General features: G+C 49.0%; 9 protein-coding genes across 9 annotated transcripts, besides 13 other annotated features; 4 read left to right on the plus strand and 5 right to left on the minus strand.

Moving 5' to 3' along the window:
• Positions 1–262: 262 nt before the first annotated feature.
• On the minus strand, positions 263–1,609 carry ACLA_050440 (undecaprenyl diphosphate synthase family protein; the record flags this gene model as incomplete). The annotated part of the gene is made up of 2 exons (XM_001271997.1): positions 263–1,264; positions 1,385–1,609. 2 exons carry the CDS (start codon positions 1,607–1,609, stop codon positions 263–265), a joined length of 1,227 nt encoding a protein of 408 aa, XP_001271998.1.
• Positions 1,610–2,432: 823 nt separating this feature from the next.
• ACLA_050450 (putative glycerol-3-phosphate acyltransferase Sct1) lies at positions 2,433–4,879 on the minus strand (the record flags this gene model as incomplete). The annotated part of the gene is made up of 4 exons (XM_001271998.1): positions 2,433–3,626; positions 3,683–3,951; positions 4,012–4,606; positions 4,706–4,879. The coding sequence occupies 4 exons, from the start codon at positions 4,877–4,879 to the stop codon at positions 2,433–2,435; spliced, it is 2,232 nt and encodes a 743-aa protein (XP_001271999.1).
• A 2,108-nt stretch (positions 4,880–6,987) lies between these two features.
• Positions 6,988–7,853, plus strand: ACLA_050460 (uncharacterized protein; the record flags this gene model as incomplete). Its single annotated transcript, XM_001271999.1, has 2 exons — positions 6,988–7,275; positions 7,335–7,853. The coding sequence occupies 2 exons, from the start codon at positions 6,988–6,990 to the stop codon at positions 7,851–7,853; spliced, it is 807 nt and encodes a 268-aa protein (XP_001272000.1).
• Positions 7,854–8,391: 538 nt separating this feature from the next.
• ACLA_050470 (cytochrome b-c1 complex subunit 6 family protein) lies at positions 8,392–9,218 on the plus strand (the record flags this gene model as incomplete). Its single annotated transcript, XM_001272000.1, has 3 exons — positions 8,392–8,677; positions 8,901–9,023; positions 9,154–9,218. 3 exons carry the CDS (start codon positions 8,392–8,394, stop codon positions 9,216–9,218), a joined length of 474 nt encoding a protein of 157 aa, XP_001272001.1.
• Positions 8,587–8,647: a microsatellite.
• Positions 8,598–8,644: a microsatellite.
• Positions 8,608–8,646: a microsatellite.
• Positions 9,219–9,887: 669 nt separating the features above from the next.
• On the minus strand, positions 9,888–11,592 carry ACLA_050480 (putative cell surface receptor/MFS transporter (FLVCR); the record flags this gene model as incomplete). The annotated part of the gene is made up of 4 exons (XM_001272001.1): positions 9,888–10,724; positions 10,826–11,174; positions 11,252–11,364; positions 11,440–11,592. The coding sequence occupies 4 exons, from the start codon at positions 11,590–11,592 to the stop codon at positions 9,888–9,890; spliced, it is 1,452 nt and encodes a 483-aa protein (XP_001272002.1).
• Positions 11,593–12,221: 629 nt separating this feature from the next.
• Positions 12,222–12,261: a microsatellite.
• Positions 12,222–12,265: a microsatellite.
• Positions 12,266–12,714: 449 nt separating this feature from the next.
• Positions 12,715–12,764: a microsatellite.
• Positions 12,715–12,765: a microsatellite.
• A 68-nt stretch (positions 12,766–12,833) lies between these two features.
• Positions 12,834–12,864: a microsatellite.
• Positions 12,837–12,863: a microsatellite.
• A 241-nt stretch (positions 12,865–13,105) lies between the features above and the next one.
• Positions 13,106–16,193, plus strand: ACLA_050490 (involucrin repeat protein; the record flags this gene model as incomplete). The annotated part of the gene is made up of 3 exons (XM_001272002.1): positions 13,106–13,270; positions 13,347–16,025; positions 16,083–16,193. The coding sequence occupies 3 exons, from the start codon at positions 13,106–13,108 to the stop codon at positions 16,191–16,193; spliced, it is 2,955 nt and encodes a 984-aa protein (XP_001272003.1).
• Positions 14,496–14,748: a microsatellite.
• Positions 16,194–16,648: 455 nt separating the features above from the next.
• Positions 16,649–18,220, plus strand: ACLA_050500 (uncharacterized protein; the record flags this gene model as incomplete). The annotated part of the gene is made up of 2 exons (XM_001272003.1): positions 16,649–17,516; positions 17,577–18,220. 2 exons carry the CDS (start codon positions 16,649–16,651, stop codon positions 18,218–18,220), a joined length of 1,512 nt encoding a protein of 503 aa, XP_001272004.1.
• A 642-nt stretch (positions 18,221–18,862) lies between these two features.
• Positions 18,863–21,594, minus strand: ACLA_050510 (F-box and WD domain protein; the record flags this gene model as incomplete). Its single annotated transcript, XM_001272004.1, has 2 exons — positions 18,863–21,270; positions 21,357–21,594. 2 exons carry the CDS (start codon positions 21,592–21,594, stop codon positions 18,863–18,865), a joined length of 2,646 nt encoding a protein of 881 aa, XP_001272005.1.
• Positions 19,076–19,125: a microsatellite.
• A 564-nt stretch (positions 21,595–22,158) lies between the features above and the next one.
• Positions 22,159–22,599, minus strand: ACLA_050520 (uncharacterized protein; the record flags this gene model as incomplete). The annotated part of the gene is made up of 3 exons (XM_001272005.1): positions 22,159–22,267; positions 22,332–22,388; positions 22,418–22,599. The coding sequence occupies 3 exons, from the start codon at positions 22,597–22,599 to the stop codon at positions 22,159–22,161; spliced, it is 348 nt and encodes a 115-aa protein (XP_001272006.1).
• A 1,978-nt stretch (positions 22,600–24,577) lies between these two features.
• Positions 24,578–24,631: a microsatellite.
• Positions 24,582–24,630: a microsatellite.
• Positions 24,632–25,572: the final 941 nt, after the last annotated feature.

The following is a 25,572-nucleotide window of genomic DNA, read 5'->3' on the forward strand; positions in this document are numbered from 1 at the left end:
CCCACTCCCACTTCCTCCCCCGCCATCGCTCGGGCCGGGTGAGTCATGTGCTGTCACGTGCTCTCCACATTCTAGTGATCAAAGCTGCGAGATCGGAGCTGTGCTATTGGGTACATGGATGTGCATGTATATGCATGATGATATGGGTGGGTAACATATGCTGAGTGAAATATTATTATATACACAACAGGACAGTCTTGTGATATAGTGTCAATCCGTTAAACAGACTCCGAACTCCCAACTGCCCCATGCGACGTCTCCGTTACAAGCCCTTGAGCTTCCCAGGAGCATTGGCCACCATCCCGTCGGCTTCCGCTTCGGATGTTTCAGGCGATTCCCCGTCAAAGTTTCCTTCGGCATCTGGATTCTTCTTAGACTTGGCAATCCTCCTCTGCCAGCCCAGTAGAACGGGGAGGAAATGCCATAGATCAAACTCAGGCCACAAGACATCCAGAAACACAATCTCGGTTTCCTCGTGGCATTGCCAGAGCATGAAATCACTCAGGCGCTCCACCCCAGATGTGCGGACGAGCAAATCAAGCGGGGGGTTGCCCTTGGTCAACATATGATCTGATAGTGTCTGACGAGTAATGGTCTCCGGGGAGACAAAGAGCGCTTTGTCGGATTCGGACGAGTTCCCAGACTCCGATGCCTTCCCGTGCGCGCCGTCCGGATGACCACCGAGGTGCAGGGTGGTAGAGGAGGAGAATCCCGAGCCTGACTCGTAGACCTTGTTTGGAGCATCCGTTCTGTCACTCGTATCCTCTTCGTGAGCCGACGATTCCGAAGAAGACTCGTTATCGCTGGTGGGAGTAATTTCTGTCTTGGCATGCTTGGACTGTGCACGGATGTTGAGTGCGATATGGGTTTCAGAAAAGGGCGTCCGTGTGGAGGAGTGCGAACGGACGGGTTTCAGGGGCGTGCTATAGTCAGCCACGGTGTCTCGGATAGCTCCGGTGATTTCATCGCGCGACGTATAGGGAAAGCAGATATTCAGGACACGGTCTCCATTGCGGCTTGTCATGTCCACGGCCCGGTTCACAGCAGCAAGGACATCGGGCTTCAGAAGATCGAGGCGACCCAACACCCGCACCCTTGCGCCATAGCGATCAAGCAGATCTCCATGCTGAGCCATCTGTTGCAGTTTGACCTTTGCCATCTCCATCAGGGCATCCACCTCGAATTTTGAGCGTTTGAAGTTCTCGATGCTGAACGCATAGATCGTGACGACTTTCACTCCGCACTTGTAGCACACCTCGAGGATCTAAACAAACGTTGACCGAAGTGTCAGTCCAAGTAACACTGCAACAGAGCCGTCCCAAAAACCACCATTGACGTTGCCCTTGAGATCTACAAGAGGACCAAGGAAAAGGGGTCAACTCACCCTCGCCAACGCCTCAAACCCCAGATTATGACCCTCCACCGTCTCAATGCGATGTGATCTTGCAAATCTCCGGTTCCCATCCATCACAAACGCAATATGCTGGGGCACCGGCCCCTGCCTGAGTGCTCCGATCAACAACTCGCGCAGCCGAGCAATGGTGACCTCGATGGGAGGAGACGCGAGGAACCATTTCCGGAGCCGCGATAGATGCATTGACGTAGCCATGGTGGAGTTAAATATAATGTCGACCGCTGATTTTGTGTTTCAAAAAGTGATATTGAGGGGGAGAACAACCCGAAGTCGCTGTGTAGTTGATGATAGTCTCGGACGTAGGGGGGTAGGAGAGGCGATGAACTAGTAGGGAAGCGACGCCAGTAATAATCCCAAGAAAAGCAGGAGAATACCCCCAGCGCCGAAAAACTCTGAATTATGATGCTGGTAACGTGCACAGAAGCTCGCCGGGTATCGATTCTGAGCGGTATAGGATGAGATCCGTCTCCTGGTAAGCCTGTTTCTGTCAGGCTACACTATTTTTCTGGCCAGCGCGGAATCGATCTAAATTTGGCCGCAACCGGGCGGTGATGGTGTCGATGAGCGAGGGAGGCGAGATCGCCGAGCTGCACAGAGGACGATAAGAAGGATGCCTAGGATATGAAATGCAATGTGAGAATGAAAGAATCGTATAATTCGTTGAAAATGGCAGATCGCCGAGAATGATGTATTGCGCTGGACAGCTACACTCTCCAGTGGCCCACGTGTAAACTCTGGTACACAAACCCGAGGTCTTGGCCAGAGCAACTAACAGTCGATCCAGAGGCGTGCTTGTCAAGTTTCTACGCTTTCTGGTCATCCCATATGGAAATATTTTTTTTCATAACAGTTGGTCATACATAAACTAGGTAATTTGGCGCATTAAATACATACTGGCTGATGCCTCAGGCGTCCGTTAAGAAGGCGATAACTGCTCAGAAAGGACTCAAAAAGATGCTGCGTCGACTAAGAATGCTCCCCCAATATTGCCCACATGAACTTTGTTGTACATGATTCGTCAAAGGTCCTTTGGGTTTTCTTCGCTTGAAGGCGTGCCAGAACCAGAGCTGGCCATGTCCCAGCTGCCATCCTCGCTTCTCCGGCGTCTCCGCTCACCCCGTTCCCGCATCGCGTCACGAATCTTCGAACTGACTTCCTCGAGCCCATCTTTCGATGTCACCGGGCTCAAAGGCTTCAGCTGGTGCCCCGAGGAGCCGGGGCGACCACCAGACGAACTACTGCGGCTTCGGGTGCGGCTAGAAGGCCGTGTAGAGAAAAAGCCAATGTTGGCAAGGTTGTGGAACGACTCGTTGCGGGGAAGGGGTTCTTGAGATGGGGAGCCGTGCTCCAGCTCTGCTGCACCTGTTCTCCTGATTTCAGGAATGGATCCATGGCTGGCGTCTGCCTTCTCGGAAGTTCGGCGGCTGTCACGGAAAGGATCCGTAACAATCCGCGCAGCGTCGAAGTCTGGAAACAATTCGGGTCCCAGGGTGTTGATCACCTCCGTGACCTGTTGGGCGAGTGCAGCACGTCTCTCACGCAGTTTCAACAAACTGTTGGCTGATGAGGGATTGAGAGACAGCACAAGTGGTCGCAGAGATTTCACAATGTCCATGCCGACTTCGCCGATTCGAAGTGCTGCAAAGGTGATAGTCGGGAACAAGATCATCCCAATGGGGATAATCATCCATAAAGGCATCCAGTCGGGCACAAATCCATAAATGCGATTGCGGTATGCGAGGTAAGTGAAGGCAGCCGTGTAGGATGCATATACTGCGGGGGCGAACGCAAGGGCAACGAGCAGCTTCCAGGTTGCCATGACATCACGTCCTTGAAGTTTGACGGTAGAAGCAGCCAGTGCCTCTCTCGACTTCTTGTTCGAAATAGATTTAGTCGCGATGAAAACAGGTGCAAATAGAAGCAACCCAGGCAGAGTTCCAATAGTCAGGAGAGCCAGCTTGCCCAGACGGTAGATCAATGTACAGATGACCTGGAACCATGAGAACTTCGCATACTCAACCTGGTGATCACGGATGCCCAGGATACGTATCTGCTGGTTGTAATTGGCGACAGATTTTCTGAGTTGTACCACACGGGGATCATCCTTGAAATGCGTATATCCTTGGACAAGTCGGCGGTTGAGCTCAACCACCATGGGAAGTGGAAGCTTCTTTCCTTTGGTGTTGTAGAGACGACGAGCTGCTTGAATGACCTTGAGGCCCGTTAACTACCAGCGTTACAGTCCGGAGGGGAAGTTAGACTACTGACCATCAAAGTATCGAAATCCGGGCTCGTCACAGTCACAGATACAAGACCCTGGTAAATAGTGTCGAGCAATGCGCCAACGGCTTCTCTTCTTTCTCCTCGCCGGAACTGATCAACGACCTCTCGTGGTACTTCAATGGGGTTTCCAAACTCAATCACAGCCCTTGAACGGAATTTATGCGCGTGGAAATAGTTCATGCCACATGGCACAATCTTCAAGCCACAGCCCGGGTTGTCTGCAAGTGTTCCCAGGGCCATCAAGGCCACACCAGCTGGATAGAGGTTTAGCCGAGGTCTTTGGAAAGGAAAAGCAATCAAGTGAAGAAGCATACCTTTCAATGGAAGCAAATCGGGGCGATCATGGCTACCACCTTCGGGGAAGATACCAACACAGCCGCCTGCATTAAGTCTGCCGAATACCGCTTGATAAACCGCTGTCTGATCCACATGTGGAGAAACCTTAAACTTGGAGCCCTTGAAGTTGGGGTCTTTGGCGGATCCATCTCCGGTAAATTTCCCATCATCACTGATATCATCCCGTCCTGTCAGTTGGACGAGCGCGTCCTTGGCTTTGAATGGTTTCTTCAGAATCAATTCTTCGGGACCGCGTATCTCGGCGATGGTAGTACTATGTGCGGTGCCATTGATCGTCGGGAGTGAGATTGTGCCTTCCTTTTCGAATCCGGGTCCTTCAAAGTTTGTCCCAACGCCACGGAGGAGGGTCGGCTGGTTGATAGGATCGGGCAAGTAGATCGTTCCTACCCCGGGCTTCAGATTATCCATTGCGCGGGCCACCGGAACAGTGCCGATAGCCTTCGCCAGTGTCCCGATGAACTTGCGCTTGAACGATTTGTCCGCGATAAGCCACGAAATACGACGATGAGCTTCGTTGCGCATAACACGCATGAGGATCAATGAATCGACGAACTATTCGCAAGAGAACAGGTTAAAAATGAGATAATAAGGTGACCAGCCCAAACGATCGATCAACGAGGAGTAGAAGCAAGCGCAAGCGCTGTCACATACCTGGTTTGCATGAGGCGCTGCGACCAAGATCAGCGGGCCCCTTCGAGGGATCTTCCATGAGCCACGGGGATGGACCTCTCGGAAGAAGAGGTCGACAAGCACCGAGAATGACCATAAAACGAGGTCATACAACCACCCGATCAGGGGCGGGATATACAGTTGTTTCGCACCCATGGTGTTGTAGAATAGCTAGCTGTATTGTGACCCTAGCTACGCAAATGGCATCAAAGGCCAGGGGAAGACGAGGAAAGCCCGATGTCAAGCTCGCAGGCCGAGAGGGTTGCGAAGTTTCCGCCCGTTTCTTGTGTCTCTTATCGTGGGTTGATGAAGCCAGAAGCGCGCGTGGAAGTGGTTGAACCAGACATGGGTTGTCACAACATCGGTATTTCAATCTTTTTTTCCCCAGATGATATTGATTTATCATGCGCAATTCCTAGCAGATCCGAAAACGATGAGGAATGAAGTAGTGAACTTCAGTGTTCATGAGACTGGAGGCAAAAAAAAAAAAAAGAAGAATGGAATAGATAGAATGAGCTGCTGGAAAGTTCAAAGTCGAGCCATGTGACACTGACACACCACTTGGCTTTTTTTCCCTCAACTCAAGTGGGGGGACCAGCAAAAACTCCCAAAATCCTGCCGGCAGTGCACGGACAGCACGCCAGACGGAGACTTCCGTTCAAGCGACGCTTCTAGAACCCGGTACTTCAACTTGATAGCACCTCATATCTCGCGATTATTGCTCCTCTGATTGCAAAAGCAGGATTTTGAAGAACCTGGCAGCTGTTCATTCCTACTACTTCAAAAGAAGAAAGGAGTCTTACAGAGTTGACCAGCTGTCATTGCATCAAAAACACTTGAAGTGGAATGCTGTCAGATTGCACACAGCTAAGCTGTCGGCCTGTTAATTGCCTCTGGCTCTATCCATGGGTCAAACACCATTCTGCGGGGACATCCGACATCCCTAACGGCGTCAGAAAACTAAAAGGCTGCTCAAATCATGAGAGCAAGACACTTTCAGATATGGCATTGTCTGATCTGACTTTTGAGATAACCAGTTCAGGATGCAAGGGAACGAGTATAGAGTGCTGCTGTCTCTAGATGATGCATCTTGCGTTACACTAATGCACCTGCCACAGTCACCTTATCTTGGTTATTCTCATGGTTGTGGTTACATAGTTAACCACCTGAAATGCATAAGATATAAGCTATAGAGGCTCAAAATAATGCTGATTAAGCACGCTTTCGAGGAATGCCTGTCGATGGCAAGGTAGATATTTGTTATGTACTTACTTGGAGGCTATAGCGGCTTACGTCGGGAACTTGGTGGGCAACACCAAGAAGATCCTCGCCAGGCTGCCCATAAACTTATGACTGGAAGTCGGTAGCTAAATATTGCTGAGCACTATCTAGATAGTAGTAGAGAAAAACTAGATCTAGCATTCGTCAGTCGGAGGAAGTTAGTCTTGATATCTACCCTGAGATTGGCTCGTATTTCTCTCATCCGCGGAGTAGTTATAGATTGATGTCGAGCCTGAGGTGTCCTTTTTTCTCCCCGCCTTGACACTTGTCTTGACTCTTGACAGTCTGCCCCACGAAAGCCTTCTCAGACTGTGGATCCGTCATTGCAACAGTACGAAGTAGCCTACTCAGTTCAGAGTTCCAGAGTCCAGATGAGATACGGAACAACGACAGAACATCACGCAGCCTCAGTTCATGAATGTGAGCACTGATATCGGTTGCTTTTTTGATCTCAAAGAATATCCAGCTTTCGGTTTCTGCCCCGCGACCTCAACTCCCAGAGCGCGCCGCTAGTGACTTGTCGAATTGCAGGGTCCAAGAATCCGACCCGCATATTCATTCTATCTGCAGTCTTAGTATCAGTTCGTCAGTCAGTTGGATAGTATCCATTTTATAACTGTTAGTCTCTTTCCAAAGACTATCTACCTCTTTTGCCCAAATTCGAAGACTCTTTGAACTTCGAGGCGTCGGCTGCAACTGCAGATCGCGAGTCAGATCACTGGGATTTACCTGTTGAACATCGATCTAGCTGCTGGGCTGTTCTATTCCACTTTGGCCTCTCAGTGCGATATTGCTCCAAGAACCTTATCAAATAAGCCCTTCTTCGTGATTTCATATCTGGAGGCCAATCAATCTCTCTTTCCCGCGACAAGACAAGATGTCGATCAAGTATGTGAATGACCCCAAAGTCTTGACCTCGTCTCTTTGTTTGCATATAAGCCTCCTCTACCTCAAAATTTCTGTTTAGCCCTCGCTGTGTCTTCATGCTCGTGGAGTATCTTGTTGCATACAAAGATGGTCCGTCACTATGCCCCAGATATTATCAGATTCTCACGAAAGCTACGAAACTGATGCCGGGTGTCTCTGACTTTCCTCGCAGCTGGGTTATGCTCCATGACCAGGAAGGTTTCGTCAGACTTCCAAATGAGCAATCCATCTATACTTCTCCGCCTCGCACAAGTCTTTCCTTACAACCACTCGGTTCCTACAAGGGAAATGATTCGATATCGCTGCAGAGCAGCGCGGGGCAAATCTACCTGACGAACCAGCGGGTCAGACTGTCCATCTTCCCTATCTTTTCCAAAAACTGCACGCTGACATCGGCCGTCAGGTTGTATACATCCCCGCTCAAAAGTCAGCCGAGTTTCAGTCTTTCTCAGCTCCTCTTCTCAACATCCATGATTCGCACGTCACTGCGCCTTTCTTTGGCCCGAATGTGTGGATATCTCTCGTCCAACCAGTGCCCGGAGGAGGAATTCCTCCATCCTTGCCTGCCGTTCAGTTGAAGGTGACTTTCAAAGAAGGTGGTGCATTTGACTTTTCGAATCATTTTGAGAGGATCAAAGAACGTGTTCAACAAGCTGTTGAGCTCTCCCAGGAAAGCGGCCGAGGGACGAGAACCGTCGACATTTCCTCAGTCCATCTGGAAGAGTTGCCTGCCTATACAGGTCCACAGAACGCCGCGGCGGACGCTCCCCCATATGATCATAGCGTACGTTCGAACACGCACCACGACCGGGGCAACTCAGGACCAGAATTAGAACCTCTGGAACCACCACCGGGATATGAAGAGGTTCAGCAGCAGAGTGTGGCCAATGAACTCGAAGAGAGGCTGCGTCGTACCAGTTGATCCTAGGGTGCAGGATTCTGGGTGCTATTAATTTGCAATATTTCAGTACAGCTGTGTTGCTTTTTCTTTCTACATCACTATTTGTACATAGCATTTTTCTATTATTGCATGATATTCGCGACTTTCATGTACAATAACCGAGCGGATTACTTAATGATTCAGCCCAGGCATAGGGCAAAGGCAGGTCCAACTCCGGATGTGGTCATTGGAGCTTAATATAGAGGACAGCACTCCTGCGTAATAATAATGATTCTATACCTAGGCTATATACAGGTGCATAGTATTAACTATGGGTATCTATTTAACAACAACAAAGGTGAACAACGATGATGCCAAGAGAAATCCCCGACCGAAGTCATCGGCCAATCACGTGTGCGACAATTCGACCTCTCCGGCGCCGGGGTGTTCCGATTTTCCTGGACGGTTAGAGCCAAAGCTTCGTAAAACCACCATCCTCATCAAATCTCGCTCGCTGCCACCGCAAAACACCCCCACCCACACAGTCTCTCTCCTCAATTTATATTCCCACACGGTCAGGATGGGTCTCGCCGACTTTTTCTCCGATATGATCTCCTCCCTGAGCTTCCCCGAGGCCCAGGCTGAGGCTCCCGCCGAGACCGTCGAGCAGACCAGCCAGGAGGCTGAGACCGAGGACAAGGCCGACGAAGAGACCTCCGAGAGCACTGAGGAATCTGGTGAGGAGACTCCTGCCGAGGAGGCTTCCGAGGGCGGCGAGGAGGAGCCGGAGCAAGAAGAGGAAGAGGAGGAAGAGGAGGAGGAGGAAGAGGAGGAGGCTGAGGACATCAAGCCCAAGCTTGAGGAGGGTGAGTCGCTCGATCTGGATCTTTTAGTTCTTTCGATCTCCGTTGGCGGTGTTGGATTCCTCCGTCGTGTATTCGTTTGAATTGATCGATGCTACACATGTTCGGATATCCATTTGTCCGCTTTCCGTCCTGGGTTATCTCGGACGGCGGCGCACTGCCTTGCGTCTTTTCGGATGCATTTGTACTCAATTGCTGTTTGACATTTACTGACTGGGACATGAAGACTGCGCCAACTCTCCCCAGTGCGCCCCCTACAAGCACCACTACGATGAGTGCGTTGAGCGCGTAACCCGGCAGGAGGAGGATGCCGACTACAAGGGCCCCAAGGAGGACTGTGTTGAGGAGTGTAAGTGACAACAATTGCCCTTAGTCGTTCGATACGCCTGCCCTTGAGGGCATTCTTGGCTATCCCTATCGATCATCACATCCGGCTGTGCTCGGTCATGACTAATTGCCATTTTTCCACTGATACACAGTCTTCCACCTCGCCCACTGCGCCACCCAGTGCGCTGCTCCCCAGCTCTGGAAGACCCTCGCCTAAAGGACTCGCTTCGCGGTTCGACACTCGCCACCGCTCTTCTCACACGTCGGATGACAAGCGAAAGTTCGACATCACCCACGTTTCTACCTAGATCCCGATAGAAGAGAATGTGGAAGGAGTCCCTCTCGCCAAGGCTGAGCAACATGATGGCTGACATGGAGCATGTCAGCCTGCCGATATAGAACCCGGCATGGAAAATTGGGGGGTTCGGCCCCTGATCATTCATGTCGGCCATTATTTTATGTTATGTTATGGTATGGAGGATGGAAAAATGGCAATCCCGTTGTGCCTGTATGTACAGATAGCTGGTCTCCGCCTGTTTGAAACTGTGCTTTTTAATCTCTTTTCTCTTTGTTTTAGAATGAATGTTTTTTCCGTGGATTAGACTTTGTTTGTGCGGAGCATTTGACTGGAAGTTGTAGATTACTGTCGTCGGATACGGTGAACGTACTTGGTCAACACGATGCTCTCTAGGAAGAACCCAGTTGGTTTGGAATACTTCATTATCATAAACACATGCTAGCAACATTAATTATCATGATTACTTCCCCGGTGCCCTGTGAGATATATGCAAGGGAACACCATCATGTCGTAAAGCAAAAACACGGCAAACCCCCAATATCCAATTCCTCCAAAACACAACCCCAACAGAACCTAAAGGTTCAGATCTCAAGATGCCTCCGCCGGCGGGGAGACCTTCCCAATCTCCTTCGACGTCGGCCCCAGCTCCGGATCCCCCGCAGCCCGTCCCGCAACCATCGCATCCTCCAGCGCCACGCCGCGGTCCACCTCCAGACGACGGCGGCGGACATCCCGCCCAAAGAGACCGATGCAGATGGGGAACGGGGCCGCGACCGCCGCCACGACGGCGGCGAAGATGAGGGCGTTGCGCATATTCAGCGGCGGCGACGCGGCCGCGGAGGCCTTCAGCGCGTCCTGGATGAGGATGAAGACGGCGCCGAGCAGCTGGCCGCCGGTCCAGCAGATGGTGCTCCCGATCTCCGGGGAGAACGGATAGGTGATTTCGACGAGGTACTCGAGGACGATGGGGAGGAGGCCGAAGGAGGCGGCGCCGAGGAGGGCGCAGACGACGTAGGCGGGGGCGATGCCGGCGGGGGAGGCGGGGGCGAAGATGAGGCCGATGTAGGCGGCTGCGACGATGGCGACGAGGATGCGGATGGTGGCGAGGTAGTGCTTGAAGCGGTCGGTGATGGGGGAGATGATGGCGGAGGAGACGAGGCCGACGACGATAAGGATGCCGCCGGCGATGCCGGCGTCGGTTTCGGAGAAGCCGTAGGGCTCGAGAATTTGGTTGAGCAGGGAGGAGATGCTGTTGAAGAAGCCGACGTAGATGGAGAAGGGGATCAGGATGAGCCAGAACTCGAGGGTCTGGAGGAGCTGGGTGAGCCCGGGGCGGAGCGGTGTTTTGAGACTGGCGGAGGAGGGGCTCGGCGGCGTTGGGGGAGCGCCGGGGATGAAGAAGGATGGGATGGATGCGATGGTTGCCTGTTGGTGTTTTGTCAACGCCATGGGCTGTCAGTTGTCTGGTCTTGTCTTGTCTCCTCATCTTGTCACTGGGTCGTGTCATCCCGGAGGGGCTGGCTTACCATGATGGATATGTACAGCACCATGTTTGGTACCTCGTCCGGGGTCGTTGCCCAGAAGGAGTTGATAAACTGGCCTAGGGCTGCCCCGAGTGGGTTCGCCAGCGTACCCATGGCCGTCGCGCTGATCCGGCCGCGGTCCGAGAACCAGAGGTCGCTATACCTGGTCGGCGCGCTCAAACAGAAGGGCTGCGCGAGACCCATCAGAATCTGCCCGAACATGGCCAGGCCGAAGATGCCTCCTCGGGCTCTCGTCCCCGCATATCGGATCCAGTTACCTGCTAACAGGAGAGAGGATGTGATGATGATAGCGGGCTTGGGGCCTCCTTTGTTGAGCGTGAGGATCACGACTCTGACATATAGGGCAAGTTGCATAATTAGCCTGGTCCCTTGACTCGTATACAATCGTATACAATAGATGACGCTTACGGGCTGGCAACGCAAAAGGCAAAGAGATAGCCGGTGCTCATCCAATTGATCGCACTCTCAGAGACCCCGAAATGCTGTGATGCAGTCGTTGATATCGAAGAGAAGGTGAGCCACTGTACCACGAGGAGTCAGCCATGGTCTCTTTTTTATTACGTCCAACAAGATACTCTCTGCCAATCGGCACTCACATCCCAGCTGACGATGATATTCAGCAAGACCAGTTGCCCCAAACCCCAGAAGCGTCGTTTATAGACCTTGTACATCACCTCAGAGGAGGATCCGTCTGGCGATACGATCTCATCTTGAGAGCCAGCCTGGTCTGCAGAGTGATTGGTGGTCATATTGGACAGCTGCGATATCAAATAGTCGTCCTCGCGACCATGGGGGGGGTTTTTTTTTCCCAGACAAGAGGAGGTGTTGAGAACTGGAATATTATTAGTTATTATTTGAATGTACTGGGATGAATGGGCCAAGACAGGTTAACCCATCATCACATGGTTGAACGAGGTCATTGCTCCTCATAAGGATTTAATACATCAGTTAGTTGCTGTTTAGTTTCGTTTGATCTCCCCAGTTCACCTTCTCCCGAGGTTAATAATCTCTAGGGCAGTTTGGTGACTTTGACATGGGGGGATCATCATCATAATATCAATATCAAATGATTCTCATCATCCCATCCGATGAGCTGGACTCGAGTTCAACTGTGGGGTTGGGGGCAGTTATAAGTTAATCGTTGCATCTGGGATCGCGTCGAGATACTATAGAAGGCATGATGATGAGGGAACTAGAAAGTAGGTAATTAGCGTATACTCCGTAGACAATGGTTCTTTCATTTGAATGTCTATCTGGATATTCAAGATGTTCTTCTCTATTCCCGCATTCGGTCGCTGGTGCGTATATCACAAAGCAGTATAGGCCATTGCAAGGCACCCTAAACATCAGTGCTCCAGACAGTTCATGTATGTTGTAGGTCATGAATGTCATGAATGTCATTAATGTCATTAATGTCATTAATTGTCCGAGAACTCGAGAACGAGATCTATGGCGAAACTCGATCTTCCACAGAGTGCTCTCCAGTATCTATCCATTCTCCATTCTCCATTCTCCCTTAAGCGAACGACCGAGTGGTGCAGCCTTGCGGTTTAAATTCAGGGGAAATCAATCCATCATCATAGTTGAACCAGGCGACAGACTATGACTATTATGACTATCGCAATTCGCAACAGATATCCAAGTTCATATGATGTTCGATTGTTGCTGATGGATAGACTGTCGAAATGTCCCACTGCTCTTACCACCGTCGGTCTCTGTATGTATGAGATGGATCATGTTGAATCTAGCAGAATAATCTCTCGTAGCGACAGAACTAAAATGATAAAAACTATCATGACTGATCCATCATATTATTCTTATGGCTCGCGAGCTGGTTTTCTCTTCAGCTGCAGGATCCTCCTCGTCTTCCCTCTTCTTCTTCTTCTTCTTCTTCTTCTTCTTCTTCTTCTTCTTCTTCTTCTCCCTTGAACTCGTCAATAATCAACAATCAATATTCTACACCTTCACCCTCACTTCCTTACCCACTCCATCCCTCTCTCTCTCTCTCTCTCTCTCTCTCTTTTCCCCGTCCCTCTCGATATATTTCCTTCTTTCCTTACCTCCCTAGAATCTCATTATTCACCCTTGCTTGACCTCAGTGATATGAAAAACGACTGCTTTATGAGGATGATCGTTCCGCCGTGACGGTCAGTCTCCTGAGACAAATCTCCACTGTCAACCGCCCCCCCCCAAGTCCGCATTCCTGCAAGTCTGACGTCCGGAATTCTGGATAATTCCTATCCGCCGTTCGAGAACTACAACATGATGAATGATCACGATCGCTTCAGTCAATCGTCCTATGGCGACCCGAGGTATCTGTCGTCGACCTCCTTTGAGAGCCCTTCGGCACCGCCAACCAGGGTTCTTATGGATGGCTACCGGGAGGCCTTGAATCCTCATAATGCGGAGAAGTCGCGATATGATCCAGTATGTTGGGGCCCTCGATCAAATCCCCCTTCTCTTTTTCTGCGATATTTCTAACCACATGAGATTGTCCGTATAGCTCAACCTGACTCTACCCCGAAGCCCAGCTCTGTTGAATCCCAATGACCCCGTCGCCATGTACCTGCTCACTGAAACCGCCATCGGCGACAGTATGAATTACGAGATTCTATCGTTGGAGGAAGTCGAAGCTCTGAAGAAGGAATACACCGTCTTGTCCAGTCGCCTCAATGCGACCAAACGGAAATTGGCGCTGGAGATGAAGCTACGCGATGCGGCTCTGTCGCTCAGCAGACTATACACTCCAACCGGCACGAGAGACAGCGAACAATACTACTCGAGCACTTCGCCGGAGTCTCATCGCGGTGACTTCGAACGCGGCCCTCTCGACAAAACGGACGAGGAGCTGGCTGTGAGCACGCGGAAATGCGAGAATCTGGCCCATGAAATCTGGAACTTGGAACGCAAGGCGCAGCATCTACGTCAGAGATTGGTGGAGCATACCGCCGGCGTCCTGCAGATGACACATAAAGGCTTGAAGAAGAACATGAAGGATGTCCCGCATACCCCGGAGAGCCTGTCCAGCCACAATACCCGCGCGAGCGTCGACGAGTTTGACGACCGAAGCCTATACAAGACGTCCGACAACCTCGACGAACTAGCTGGGTTTGGGGCACGGGAATTGCTTGGGTCCGATGCTATCCACGACACGGAGAAGAAACTGCAGGTATTGAGTGAACGACTGCGTGACACGATTCTCCAGCTTCATCCCGAGGCTGATCATGGCCCAATTCCGCAACCTTCGAGTGACAGAGGCCCAGTCAGCTCAACGGCGACGGTCGAAGCCCATTTGGCTTATATCGAGAACGGGTTGAGCATCGTCGCGGCAAACCCAAGCGAAACACCTCGCGCTCTAGAGCAGGACCCTGGTACGGAAAATGATCTGAGAGAGATCAACACCCGACTACACCACGTCGTAGGACAATCGGGGTTGTCTCGGTCGCAGGCCCTTGTTCCTCCACCAGATTCATCCTCTGACGGGCTCAAAGCCCAACTCGACTATCTGAGTCTCAGTATCGATGATATTCACAAACAAATCGAGAAGCTTCTTGAACAAAAAAGCATCTTGACCACCCAGATTCAACAGCAGCGGGAACTGAACTCCAAATCAGATGCGGAGCGAGACGCACACATTGCTGATCTGGTCGAGCAAATAGCTCATATTCGGAGGGATCTCGAGCTATCAGAACAAGAAGGCCAGAAAGCAAAGCAAGAGTTGGAATTGACCATTCAACAAATAGCTCATACTCGGAAGGATCTCGAGTTATCAGAACAAGAAGGCCAGAAGTCAAAGCAAGAGTTGGAATTGACCATTCAACAAATAGCTCATACTCGGAAGGATCTCGAGTTATCAGAACAAGAAGGCCAGAAGTCAAAACAAGAGCTGGAGTTGGCCATTCAACAGTTAGACGAGCTGCGCCGCGAAAATGCCGGTCTACAACAACACAAAAGCGTCGCTGACGATCAGGCGACCGCCTTGGCCTTCGAGAAACAAGCTCGAGCACAGGCTGAAGCTGAAATGGCAAGTCTCCAGGCCATCGTACATGGTCTGCAGCAGCAGAAGGGTGCCCAGGGAGAGGCCCATGAGGCCCGTGTGCAAGCTGAACAAGAGGCTGCTCGTTTAGAATCCCAACTCGAACAGCTTCGGTCGGAGACTGTTTCTCATACAGAAGAACTCACTGCTGCTCGCCTCAAGGCAGATAGTGAAGTGGCGCGTCTGCAGAACGTGATCGACCAACTTCATCAGGAGGCAGATGCCAGGGCGGAAGAGGCTACTGAGGCCCGCGATCGTGCAGAGCAACAAATACTCCAGCTTGAGGAGACCATACAGCATGTCCGCGACGAGGCTGATACACGGGTGACAGATGCTCTAGAATCTCGTGCTGTCGCGGAAGGCGAAGTCGCCCGTCTGGATGCTTCGATCCAACAGCTCCGGACAGGCATGGAGTCTCAGATCAGAGAATCATCGGAGGCGCGCGCACATGCAGAGGAGCGTTCGACTCACCTGCAGGCCGAGTTGGCCGCGGCAGAAGGCGAACTGTCCCGGCTGCAGGGTACTATGGAACAACTTCAGAAAGACATGCAGACACAGCTCAATGATGCAAATGAGACACGCACAACCGCGCAAGACAGCGCGAAGCGCCTACAGACCGAACTTACGGAGATGGAAGGCGAACTGGTCAGGGTACAGACGGAGTTGACGATGGCGAAGGCGGAGCTTGATGGAGCATACGGTAGCAGATCCGAACGAGCAGCAAAAGTAGCTGTCAACCCAGCGATCCAGAAGGAATTGGATGCTTTGAACACCAGGAATCTGGAGCTCGCAGAGGAGCTGGCAGCTCTGAAGGCCGGAAAACCTGGCAGTAGCGATCTGCAGCAGCGGGTGCAGATGCTGGAACGAGAGCTCCGAGAAACTATCGACGACTACGAAGTCATGACCAAGGCCAGCATTGAGTTCGAGAAAGAACGTGAGAGGTATGAGGGTATGATTGACGGGCTACGGGACCGCTGCGAGCAGTTGGAGACGCAGCTCAACGAGGAGCGGATCAACTGGATGGGCATGATGAATAACGCAGTGGGACAAAACGGCACTTACGAGACCACGTCCACAATGGTGCTGAAGAACGAGTTCAAGAAGATGATGCGGGATACTCGTATCGAGAATATGAAGATCCTCAAGGTAAGTCCAGCAACATTTGACCTCTCAAAGCATCCCTTTATTAATCTATACCCACAGGCGGAGCAAGAGGAACGGAGGAGACTCGAGGCTTTCATTCGGACACTGAAGAAAGAACAAACAGCGAGCAACGGCAAGTCGAGTCTCAACCACGGCGTCACGGCCTTATGATCACGATATCTCTCTGGTTTTTTTGGCCTTCCTTTTTCTCATGCCATTTATCGTTCCCATCCGGTTGCATTTGTCCAGTACCTATACTATTCTATGTCCATATTAATCACTCTAATTCCCCATTGTGTATTGTGCCATGTCTTTTATGTCTATACGCGCCCACATCTGAGTCCGCACATATGAGGAGATAAACAATACATACTTCTATTTGCCTATTCTCCTGCTTGTCTGTGTCCCTTTCTGGTCTACTTACTTCTTGTCCTTCGCTCCTGCGTTTCTGTCGAAAACCATCGCAACAAACGCTTCTAGGGAAGGTGCATGGTGCAATGAGGTTTGTCGCGAGCATCGCATTGCATGTCTGTACATCCTAACGCCCACTCAGGCATCGGGGTGTCTATTACAGTCTTATTGTACATGGGTCATTGGTCCATCACTCACATCTTTTGATACCCAACATGTCAGTCCGCTGTCGCGCCGCTTCGAGCACGTCCGTGGCTTCCGACGAACAGTCTTTTCTCACCGGGCGACAGACATACCGCGAAGATGTCGGATTTCTGCCCTCAGGGCTGTCAATGCCAATTGCAAGCGACGAGAGCTCCATCTATAACGCAGTCAGAGCAAGTTCAGACACCGACCGTTATTCCCTCACTCGTGGCACGGACAACCCAATGGACGAGATTCTAGTTGGTGGCATGGCAGCGAATCTGGCGATGTTCATTCCTTTGGCGTCTAGTTCAAACGACTCTCACCCGCAGTTCATGTCACCAAGACATAAGTCCAAAAGTCGCTGGTGGCGCACGCATCTACTATCGGACAATTGTCTTCCGTCATCTTCGAATGTCGATAAGCATCCAGATAACTCCCGCGTGATTGAAGTGGAAGAGGTAAAAGAATCGCACGATGAGGCACGGCATCGTAAAGCGGCCAGTCTTAACGATGCAGACGGTAGTCTTCGAATATCAAAGTGGCCGGGACGTCGCCTGTCACCAGTGCGTCCTGCCATCCCGAAATTTCCTCCTCCTGTGAGATCGCCTACTCCTCCCGGTCTGCCAACATTTGGAACGCAGGAAGCGATGTGTTACTCTACCCAGTTCTTTGTCCGCTCGTTCGCCCGTGGGGGTCAATCACAACGGGGACATCCACTACCCCCAGATGCTCGTGCAGTGAACGGTATTGGAACATCATACAGGGAAACTCTGCGCAGACTCATCGGATTCTCTTCGCCCACCCCTACGCCGCCACTTAGAAAACCCATTCCCATAATAAGGGCTGAGGATGGCACCGCCGTGCTAGGACGTTTTCCCTATCGACAAAGTGGTCACGGTACGAATCCGACCAGAAGACTGGATGATCATCCATATCACCATAGAACTCTTCCCACAGCTCACTGTGATGTTGATCAGGAGCGTACAAGGCTCGCCAAACCCAGATGCCCTGTCCGGACTGAGGCATTAAACTCGTGTACGCCAACTGCACCTGAGACCCGTGTCCAAGACTCTTCCAACATCGTGCAATCGGCGCCTTATCCGACTGTGACACAGTGTCCTCGAAATCCAAGCATCACTATGCTCTTCAAGTCTCAGAGACTTTCATCAGGCCAGCCCCGCCCTACTGAGCCACAGTCCAGCCGGAATTTGATAAGCAATAACGAGCCCTACGTTCGGGGTCCCGGTAGAGTCGATGAGCCGTCTCAGATCGGAGCCACGGTGCGCTCTCCGAATCCAAGTGGTATCGCCGCGGAACCCCGGGGCTCTTGGTTGCAGTACTGGAAGAGCAACACGTCTATGTGTTGTTGCCTTGGAAGTAATCATGAACAAGACGACGCCGTGTATTCTCACTCTTCGAACGAGACTTATACAACCGCAAGGAGCTGGGTTGGCAACGAGGGTGCCCTTGATGGTACATGCACCTATACTCGTCGGGCCTGTCAGACACAACGTCTTGGACAATGGTGTTCCAACGCATGGATATCCTTTCACGGCATCGCTTTTCGCAACAGTGCGACTACGCAGCCCCCGGCGGCTTGACGCACCTTTGACCTGGCGGACTGATTGGTAATTTGTATCACTGTCTTTCTATAGAACTTCCTGTGACGCGTCGGCAAAAATGAAACCTACTATGTCGTTGCATACTTCAATCAAGCGGGGCAAACTGCGCTGCATTGGAAAGCAAGGGAGGCTAAACTTCATTCAACTATCCGAGACGGTTTCTTATTATCCATACAGTGTATTAAGCTTCCTCTGGCGTCACCTTATAGTCATGAATAATCAATTTCCGTATCTGTATCATTATTTCCTTCCTTCCTTAGGAGCAGAAAAAGAACCAACTGAAATAACCAGGCTGCTATGTTGTAAACCAGACAACTCCGTTGCTCACATGCAATATATGCGTGAAGGGAAGGCTATCATACGAAGTATACGCGCTTGCCAATATGCAAGAATCATTAAAAAGAAAAGAAGAGAAAAAAGGGAAGGGGAAGGCCGAAAAAAAGGGGGTAAAAGCCGAGATGCTGAGAGCTCCAAGACGCAGACAAGATATGGCACAGGGAGAAACGTTACAATAGGAAGCAATATCACACAGCGGAAGGGAGAAGAAAAGAAAGATAGAGAAAAGGTGGGGTGAGGAAAGGACTGCTTCGGAGAGGCGAGGAAAAGGTACCCGCACGTATATCATAGACCGGTAAAGAACTGGCACGCTTCGTTGAGCTCTTCGTCGTCGCCGACAAAATCCCAGCCCACGATGACGGGATCCTGGCTCGCGCAGATAATTTTGCGGGCATCGAATTGGAGCTTGAAGATTCTGGATGTGGGATGGCCGGGATGGTTGGCCATGCGAGCCCGGCGCATCTGGTGCTGCTGGTAAGGAGAAGGTTGGAGCGGGTTTGCTGCTACTCCTGCTCCTGCCCCTCCTCCTCCTGCCGCTGCTGCTGCTGTGGCTCCGGTTGGTGGGTTTTGCACGAGCTGATACCATGGCTCTACGAGCATCGGGTTGACGCTGTTCAAGTTTGCAGTAGGTGGTTGTTGGGTTGGTGTGGCCTGCGAACCGGTGTTTTGCTGATTGGTCTGGCTGGGCGTGGGCGCGAGTGTGACATTGGGGGGGAAAAGGATGCGGTTGCCGCGCGGCATGGCCGCCTGTGCTTGGGAGATAGCCATTGGACCCCCCGCCGTTTGAAGAAGGGCTTCCCGTCTGGTGTTGACGATGGCATCGGACTGGCGCAGCCGCTGACCGATGACCCATCGCCCTTCGCTATCTTTCTTCCAGATTATAATTGTTTCGTCGTAAGACCCCGAAACGATCCGGCCCCATTGGCTGCCCCCTCCACCGGGCGGGATTTTGGCTCCCAGAGCCTTAATGTCTCGGGGATCTCGGGACCCGGCTGTGTTTTGTTGGTGTCCAGCCCGCCGGAGCGCGCTGGGACCGAGGTCGACAGGCGCTCCAGAGCGCTGGGCGTCCCAGAATTCGTTTTCGATAGCCAAAGCTTCCAATCTCATAGCTTCTTCGGCGCCGGGGGGATCGCCAAATCCAGCCTGCACGGTTCTCACTAGGTTTCCGTGTCCGTGGAGGCAAGCGACTTCGGCACCGGAGGCATGATCGAAGATCCGAACCGTGTCATCATTGCTTCCGCTGATGATACGTCGGTTATCGAACTGCACGCACGCAATGCCCTTTTCGTGTCCCATCAGGGTTTTCTTACACACACCGGTGCGCACGTTCCATATTTTGATAAGACGGTCGCCGGACGCAGAAACAATCTCATCCTCGTTCATTTGTATAGCGTTAACGGCAGCCCCATGTCCATCCAGTGTCATCAGAAGGGTATACGGTTCCAGGCTTCGGATATGGTTCCTGGCAAGCTCTGCCTCCAGGATAGGTAAGGGGATCTCACTCGTGTCAATTATATAGGATGGATATGTGACGCCGGATCCCTCTTGTACGCTAGGATAGTTCTTGTCGAGCGGTGTGAGCTCGCGACGATTCCAGACTTTGATGAGCTTATCCTTGGAGCATGTCACAAGATACCGTTCATCGAAACGCAAGTTCAAGACTGAATCGCTGTGTGCCTCTTCAATCTCATGGATCTTTTCGCCAGTGGAGAACCGCCAGATAATGACATTCTTGTCACTGCTGCCCGAAATGATGACATCTTCAGATGGTCGTGGATCGAATTGGAGGCATAGCACCGATTTAGTGTGGCCGACAAGAGGACGATGCCACAATCGTTTGGTTTCCAGATTCCACACGCGAACCGTCCGGTCTCGACTGCCGCTGACAAGCCACTTTCCCGAAAACTGGATGGCGTAGACACATTCCAGGTGCGCCTCCTCTGGATGTGAGGGATGCGGTAGTTGAAAGTTGGTGTATCGACCTTTAGTCCAATTATCCTCCAATCGTCTTCGAAGTTTGTAGAGATGCGGCCAGTTGAGCTTCGTAGCGCCATTCGGCATACGAACCGTGATTGAGGACCTGAAGCGGGTGAGGGACGGCTGTCCAATCGACTTCGGGAGAAAGACGGACTGGGAATCGCGTCTGTTATTGGGAGACAGTGGTGAAGGTCTAGAAGCCCAGGATACGGCCTGATCTCCCAGCGCATCGCTCATCCGGTGGTCTCCATCGTTAACTGCTTCGATTGGTGCTCGCAGTCCGTCTTCACGTGCCGTGGTGCCCTCCCTCAATAACTCCGTAGCACGCGAGTCCAGCCATCCTTGTGGGACCCTTTTCTTGTTCTTCGGCTCGCCTGCATCCGGGTCGGTATATCTTGACCGGGATTTACGACTTTGGGGCGATGAAAATGAGGAGTGCTCTTGTTCGAATGTGCGAATTGCGTTGATGTCGACGCGCCAGCCTTCGGCGATATAGAGGTCTCTCCAAAGTCGGGTGTCGAGGATACGGCTGTGCCAGGAACGCGACGCTAAACAGGCAGTCAACAGGGTCTGTGGGTCGAGGTAGGAAAAAATCTCGGAGGTGATCTCAGGCGGAAGCTTTTGGACGGGGTCCATATGCAATAGAGGAGCCAGTCGGTCCACCACTTTGGCAACAGTCGAGGTACGTAGAGTTTGAAGGAGATTAAAGGCAAATTCTGCGCACCAGGAGAAAGATAAAAAAAAATTGATTAGTTTCCATTGTCACTATTTCCGCAATGATCGCAAGCTCCGCGTAACTCACCCGCTTTGTCCGCCTCACTGAGCGCGAGAAGCCAATCTGGTAGAGACATCGCGTCTCCCGATGGCGGATTCATACATTCATTATCCGATTGGCTTTTCGTCTCGTCGGCATAACCCTCATCAAGCTTGAAGGCTGCCGCCGATAATGATGGGGCGGTGAAGTCGGAGGTGCGACTGGGGTCCTGGAGCCGCATGGGGTGAGGAATGGTAGCTTCTGCCGTAGCGGGCTCTTGATCCATCGAGTACTGTTGCTGCCGATGTCCAGACGTCAGATCAATTTCATGTGGCGGTAGTGGTGGTGGTAGTTGATCTGGCTGCCCTGGATGCGCAGAGCCTACGCAGAGCTCTAGTATAGAAAGCAGGGAGGAGCAAACTGGTACGTAGTAGATAGCAGTGGGCAAGTTTGAGTGTCTGACAGATAGATGATAGATAGTATCTAGTAGTTACTCCGTAGTCTGGGACTCTGGGAGTCAATAACAATGAATGGGGTACGGGAGGCCGTGCGCAGAGGATTAGATAGGAAGGCGGACAAAAAGAATAGACACCTCAGGCAGTCACAAGGGCTGGGCAGAATTAAATGACTTGGCCGATCATGTGATGATACGGCTTATCATCCGTAGCTTATCACTCGAACTATGAGTATTTCTTTGCTCTGCCTCAATCTCAGGCGCAATATGAAACCTACGGCATCAAGGCACAAAGATAAAGCCTATCTATGTCATCAAAGATTTCCTCGAGCATGAAAAAGCTGAATGCTGGGGGTAGACGAGCAGTCCACCCTGACTTCAGCGAATCTAGCCTCCTCAGCCACTGGACACTCCAAGGAAACAGGCGCCATCAAAGCCGAAGAGAAACTCGCGACGGGCCTTGGCTTCTTCCAGGATATCGATCACAGGTTGGGTCATATCCAGACTACGGTTATGTTAGCCATCACATATACATCATGTCATTCTTGTTTCTTTCTCAGGTCACATACTCGGAGTTCTTCTCATCTCCCCCACCAACCTCGTCCCATTCCACCTGCGCAAGGTCCCTGCAACCGGTACAGTACTCCAGATACACAGGCCACATATTGCGAGCCCGTCGACGGAAGGATTTCCGGACTTGGCCGTTGCGCTTGACTCGACGATGGTGATGTGGCCTGTATCCAGATCATCCGCCGTAACCAGGAACCAAGGACATAGCCGTCTCATGAACAGGACCGTGCCTCGTCGGGTCATAGTCACGGCATCATAGTTGGCCATTTCGGGGATGGCCCGTGGCAGCACGTCGGTGATCTGGACTGTGGGGGGTCGGAAAGTGTCGCAGGGTTGGGATCAATGCCACCATGATCAGACCCGTAGCGGTCAAGGCAGTGTCCCATTTCACCGTCCAACCGGCAGGAGATAATGTAAGCTTGATCCATTTGGACCGGTTGGATTGGTAGGATGGGCCCAGCGGTGCTAGGCACATGAAACTGGGAGAGTCGTAGTAATGGTGGGCATTCTCCAGGATCTTTATGGCGTAGTCCAGTACGTTCCTCAATGGGGCTCGCTGATGATATGACTGTAGTTTATTTACTTTTTAATTTATAATTAAGAAGTTACTTATAATAAAAGGGGTACTTTAGAGATAGGATTATTATATTAATAATAAAAAAATAATAATTATTATTATTAACTATAAGAGCCTCTAGTACCTTATAAATATAATTAAATATTTAAAATAATTAGCTTAGTAGATAGAAGAATTCTAGAGTTATAATCTAGAGATCTAGTATTAAAAAAATAATAAAGCTATTATACTAGATATAATTAGCTAGTGCCCTAACTTTATAGAAGAAGGACTAACTAATATTACTAAAAGAATATTACTTAATATACTAAAGATATAAAGACTATAAAAACTAGATACTTTAAGTGTTATGGTCCTACCACATACGACCACGAGGAGTGGGTCAGTCATGTGACATAATAAGATATCCCTACAGTGGAAGCCATAGTAAAATAATCATCTTTCATCCATTAACTAAATCCATCACTACCTATCATAGTTTTACAACTATCATCATAATAATTTAGTAGCACATCCTTTTTTCCTTCTAGGGCCCCCTGGGTTAGTCCCTAACTATCTTCCCAGCTATTTTATGTGAGTAACTAAGCATTAAACTAATCTTAATTAACTATATAGGACTCCTGCAGAAGTATTATCCTTAAACTACTTTTTCTTATATTCTTTTATTATAATTCACCCCTTTTTTTATTAGAATTTATCTAAATTTATCTAGTTCTATATCAATCCCTCTTCCCCTAATATAAGGATCTATGATCCGCGAGAATTAGAAACTAGTGTGAAAGAAGAATGGTCATGAATAGATTTAAATATAGGTGTCCTTATTTAAAGAGATTATTATTAAACTTTAGAGTTTAGTAGTTATAGGCAGGGTTTATATCTTTATAGATTATATAATTATTTATATATCCTCTTATAAGGAGCCTTCTTATTAGTAGGTTCCTCTATAAAGATAGCTTTAATATAATATATAATAGATCTTTATAATCCTTATAACTACTCCCCCTTCTTAAAAGACCTTAGCCTCTAAGATCTATCTAAGATTTCTTATTTATAATAGGATGTACTAGTAAAAACCTTTATTTAATAAAAAAAATCTTTTTTTATAAAAGAAAAATTATAAATAATAAAAAAGGTTTACTATCTCCTTCTTTTATAAACTTATATTTATTTATTTTTTCATAAAGACTTAGTTATAGGTAGACCCCTTTAATTATAATATCTTTATTATTATTAAAATCTTCTTATAGTATATTTTAGATTTATATTACTTATTCTTATAATACTCCTATAAATCCCTTAATAGGTATATTATATAAAATTTCTATAGAGTAAGGTTTAAGATAATAATAATTTTTATAAAGTATATAAGCTCTTCTTTTCTTTATCTTTTATATTTTTTTAGTTTTTATTATAAAAGTTTTAGTAAGGGACCTTCTATAATTTATAATATTTAGAAAAAGATAGTTAATATATTATAAGATATTTTATAAAAAAATATCTTTTTATATCTCCTTCTTTATATCTCTATTCTTATCTATCCTCTCTAATCTCTTAGAGATAAGTAGAGGCTTATAAGTCTATAGTATTCTTACTAATAGTTCTTATAAAAGAAGGAGGAGATAGTCTTTATATTATTATTACTACCTATTATATCCCTTCCCTCTATATCTATTACTACTACTACCCCTACTACTACTACTACTATTATTATTACTACTACTATAGCTCCTCCTATCTCTCTTTTCCTTATTCCTATAGAGGCCTTCCTCCCCCTATATAAGGTTATATATAGGCTTTTTTTTATTAATCTAATAAGAGTGTAGCTAGCCCTTATTATAAGGGGAGCCTCTATCTTTAAGCTATTACTACCTCTAGTAGGCACTCCTAGAACTAACTAGGATACCTCTATACCTATTATTAATAATATTACTACCTAGGCTTCTAACCTAATAATAGAGCTACCCCTAGATACCTAGTTCCTTCTCTACTTATAGGAGAATCTAATAGTAGTTATAGGGCTCTTATCCTAGATAGGATTATAATCCCTATTAGGCTAGGAGTAAGTATAAATTACTAAAATCCTACTCTACTCTATTAACTAATATAGCTTTAATATATCTAGTTAGCTAAGAGTCTATATCTAGCTCTATAAGATTATTCTTATAACTAGAGCTAGGATAAGACCTTCTACTAGCTAGAAGTATAGTATCTATTATAACCTAAGTATAAGCTTAGTATTTATAGTATATATTTCTAGTAGGCTAGCTAGGAAGTATAATAACTATCTCTACTATAGCTATAAGAACTACTTCTTTAAGTATCCTTAGATCTAGTAGCTATCTTCTTAGCCCTATAAACTATATTATACTTATACTTAATATTAGGTATCTTTATAATAGTAAGTTTAGGAGTTAAGGATTTTTATATTTTTTTATTTATTATTTTATCTTTTTCTTAATAAAGATAAGTTTCCCCTCCTTATAGGGTTCCTTATATAATCTTTATAGATCTATAAGTAATATAGGTTCTTTATAGATTCCTAAGTATTATCTTTCTTGGTATATCCCTTCTATTAAATATAATACTCTATAGATTACTCATCCTCTTATAAGTCTAAGATTACCTCTAGATAGTATTTATAGTCCTCTTCTATAGCTTTATAA

The sequence above is a fragment of the Aspergillus clavatus genome, genomic scaffold (genome assembly GCF_000002715.2).
Source record: "Aspergillus clavatus NRRL 1 1099423829800 genomic scaffold, whole genome shotgun sequence".
NCBI lineage: Eukaryota > Fungi > Ascomycota > Eurotiomycetes > Eurotiales > Aspergillaceae > Aspergillus > Aspergillus clavatus.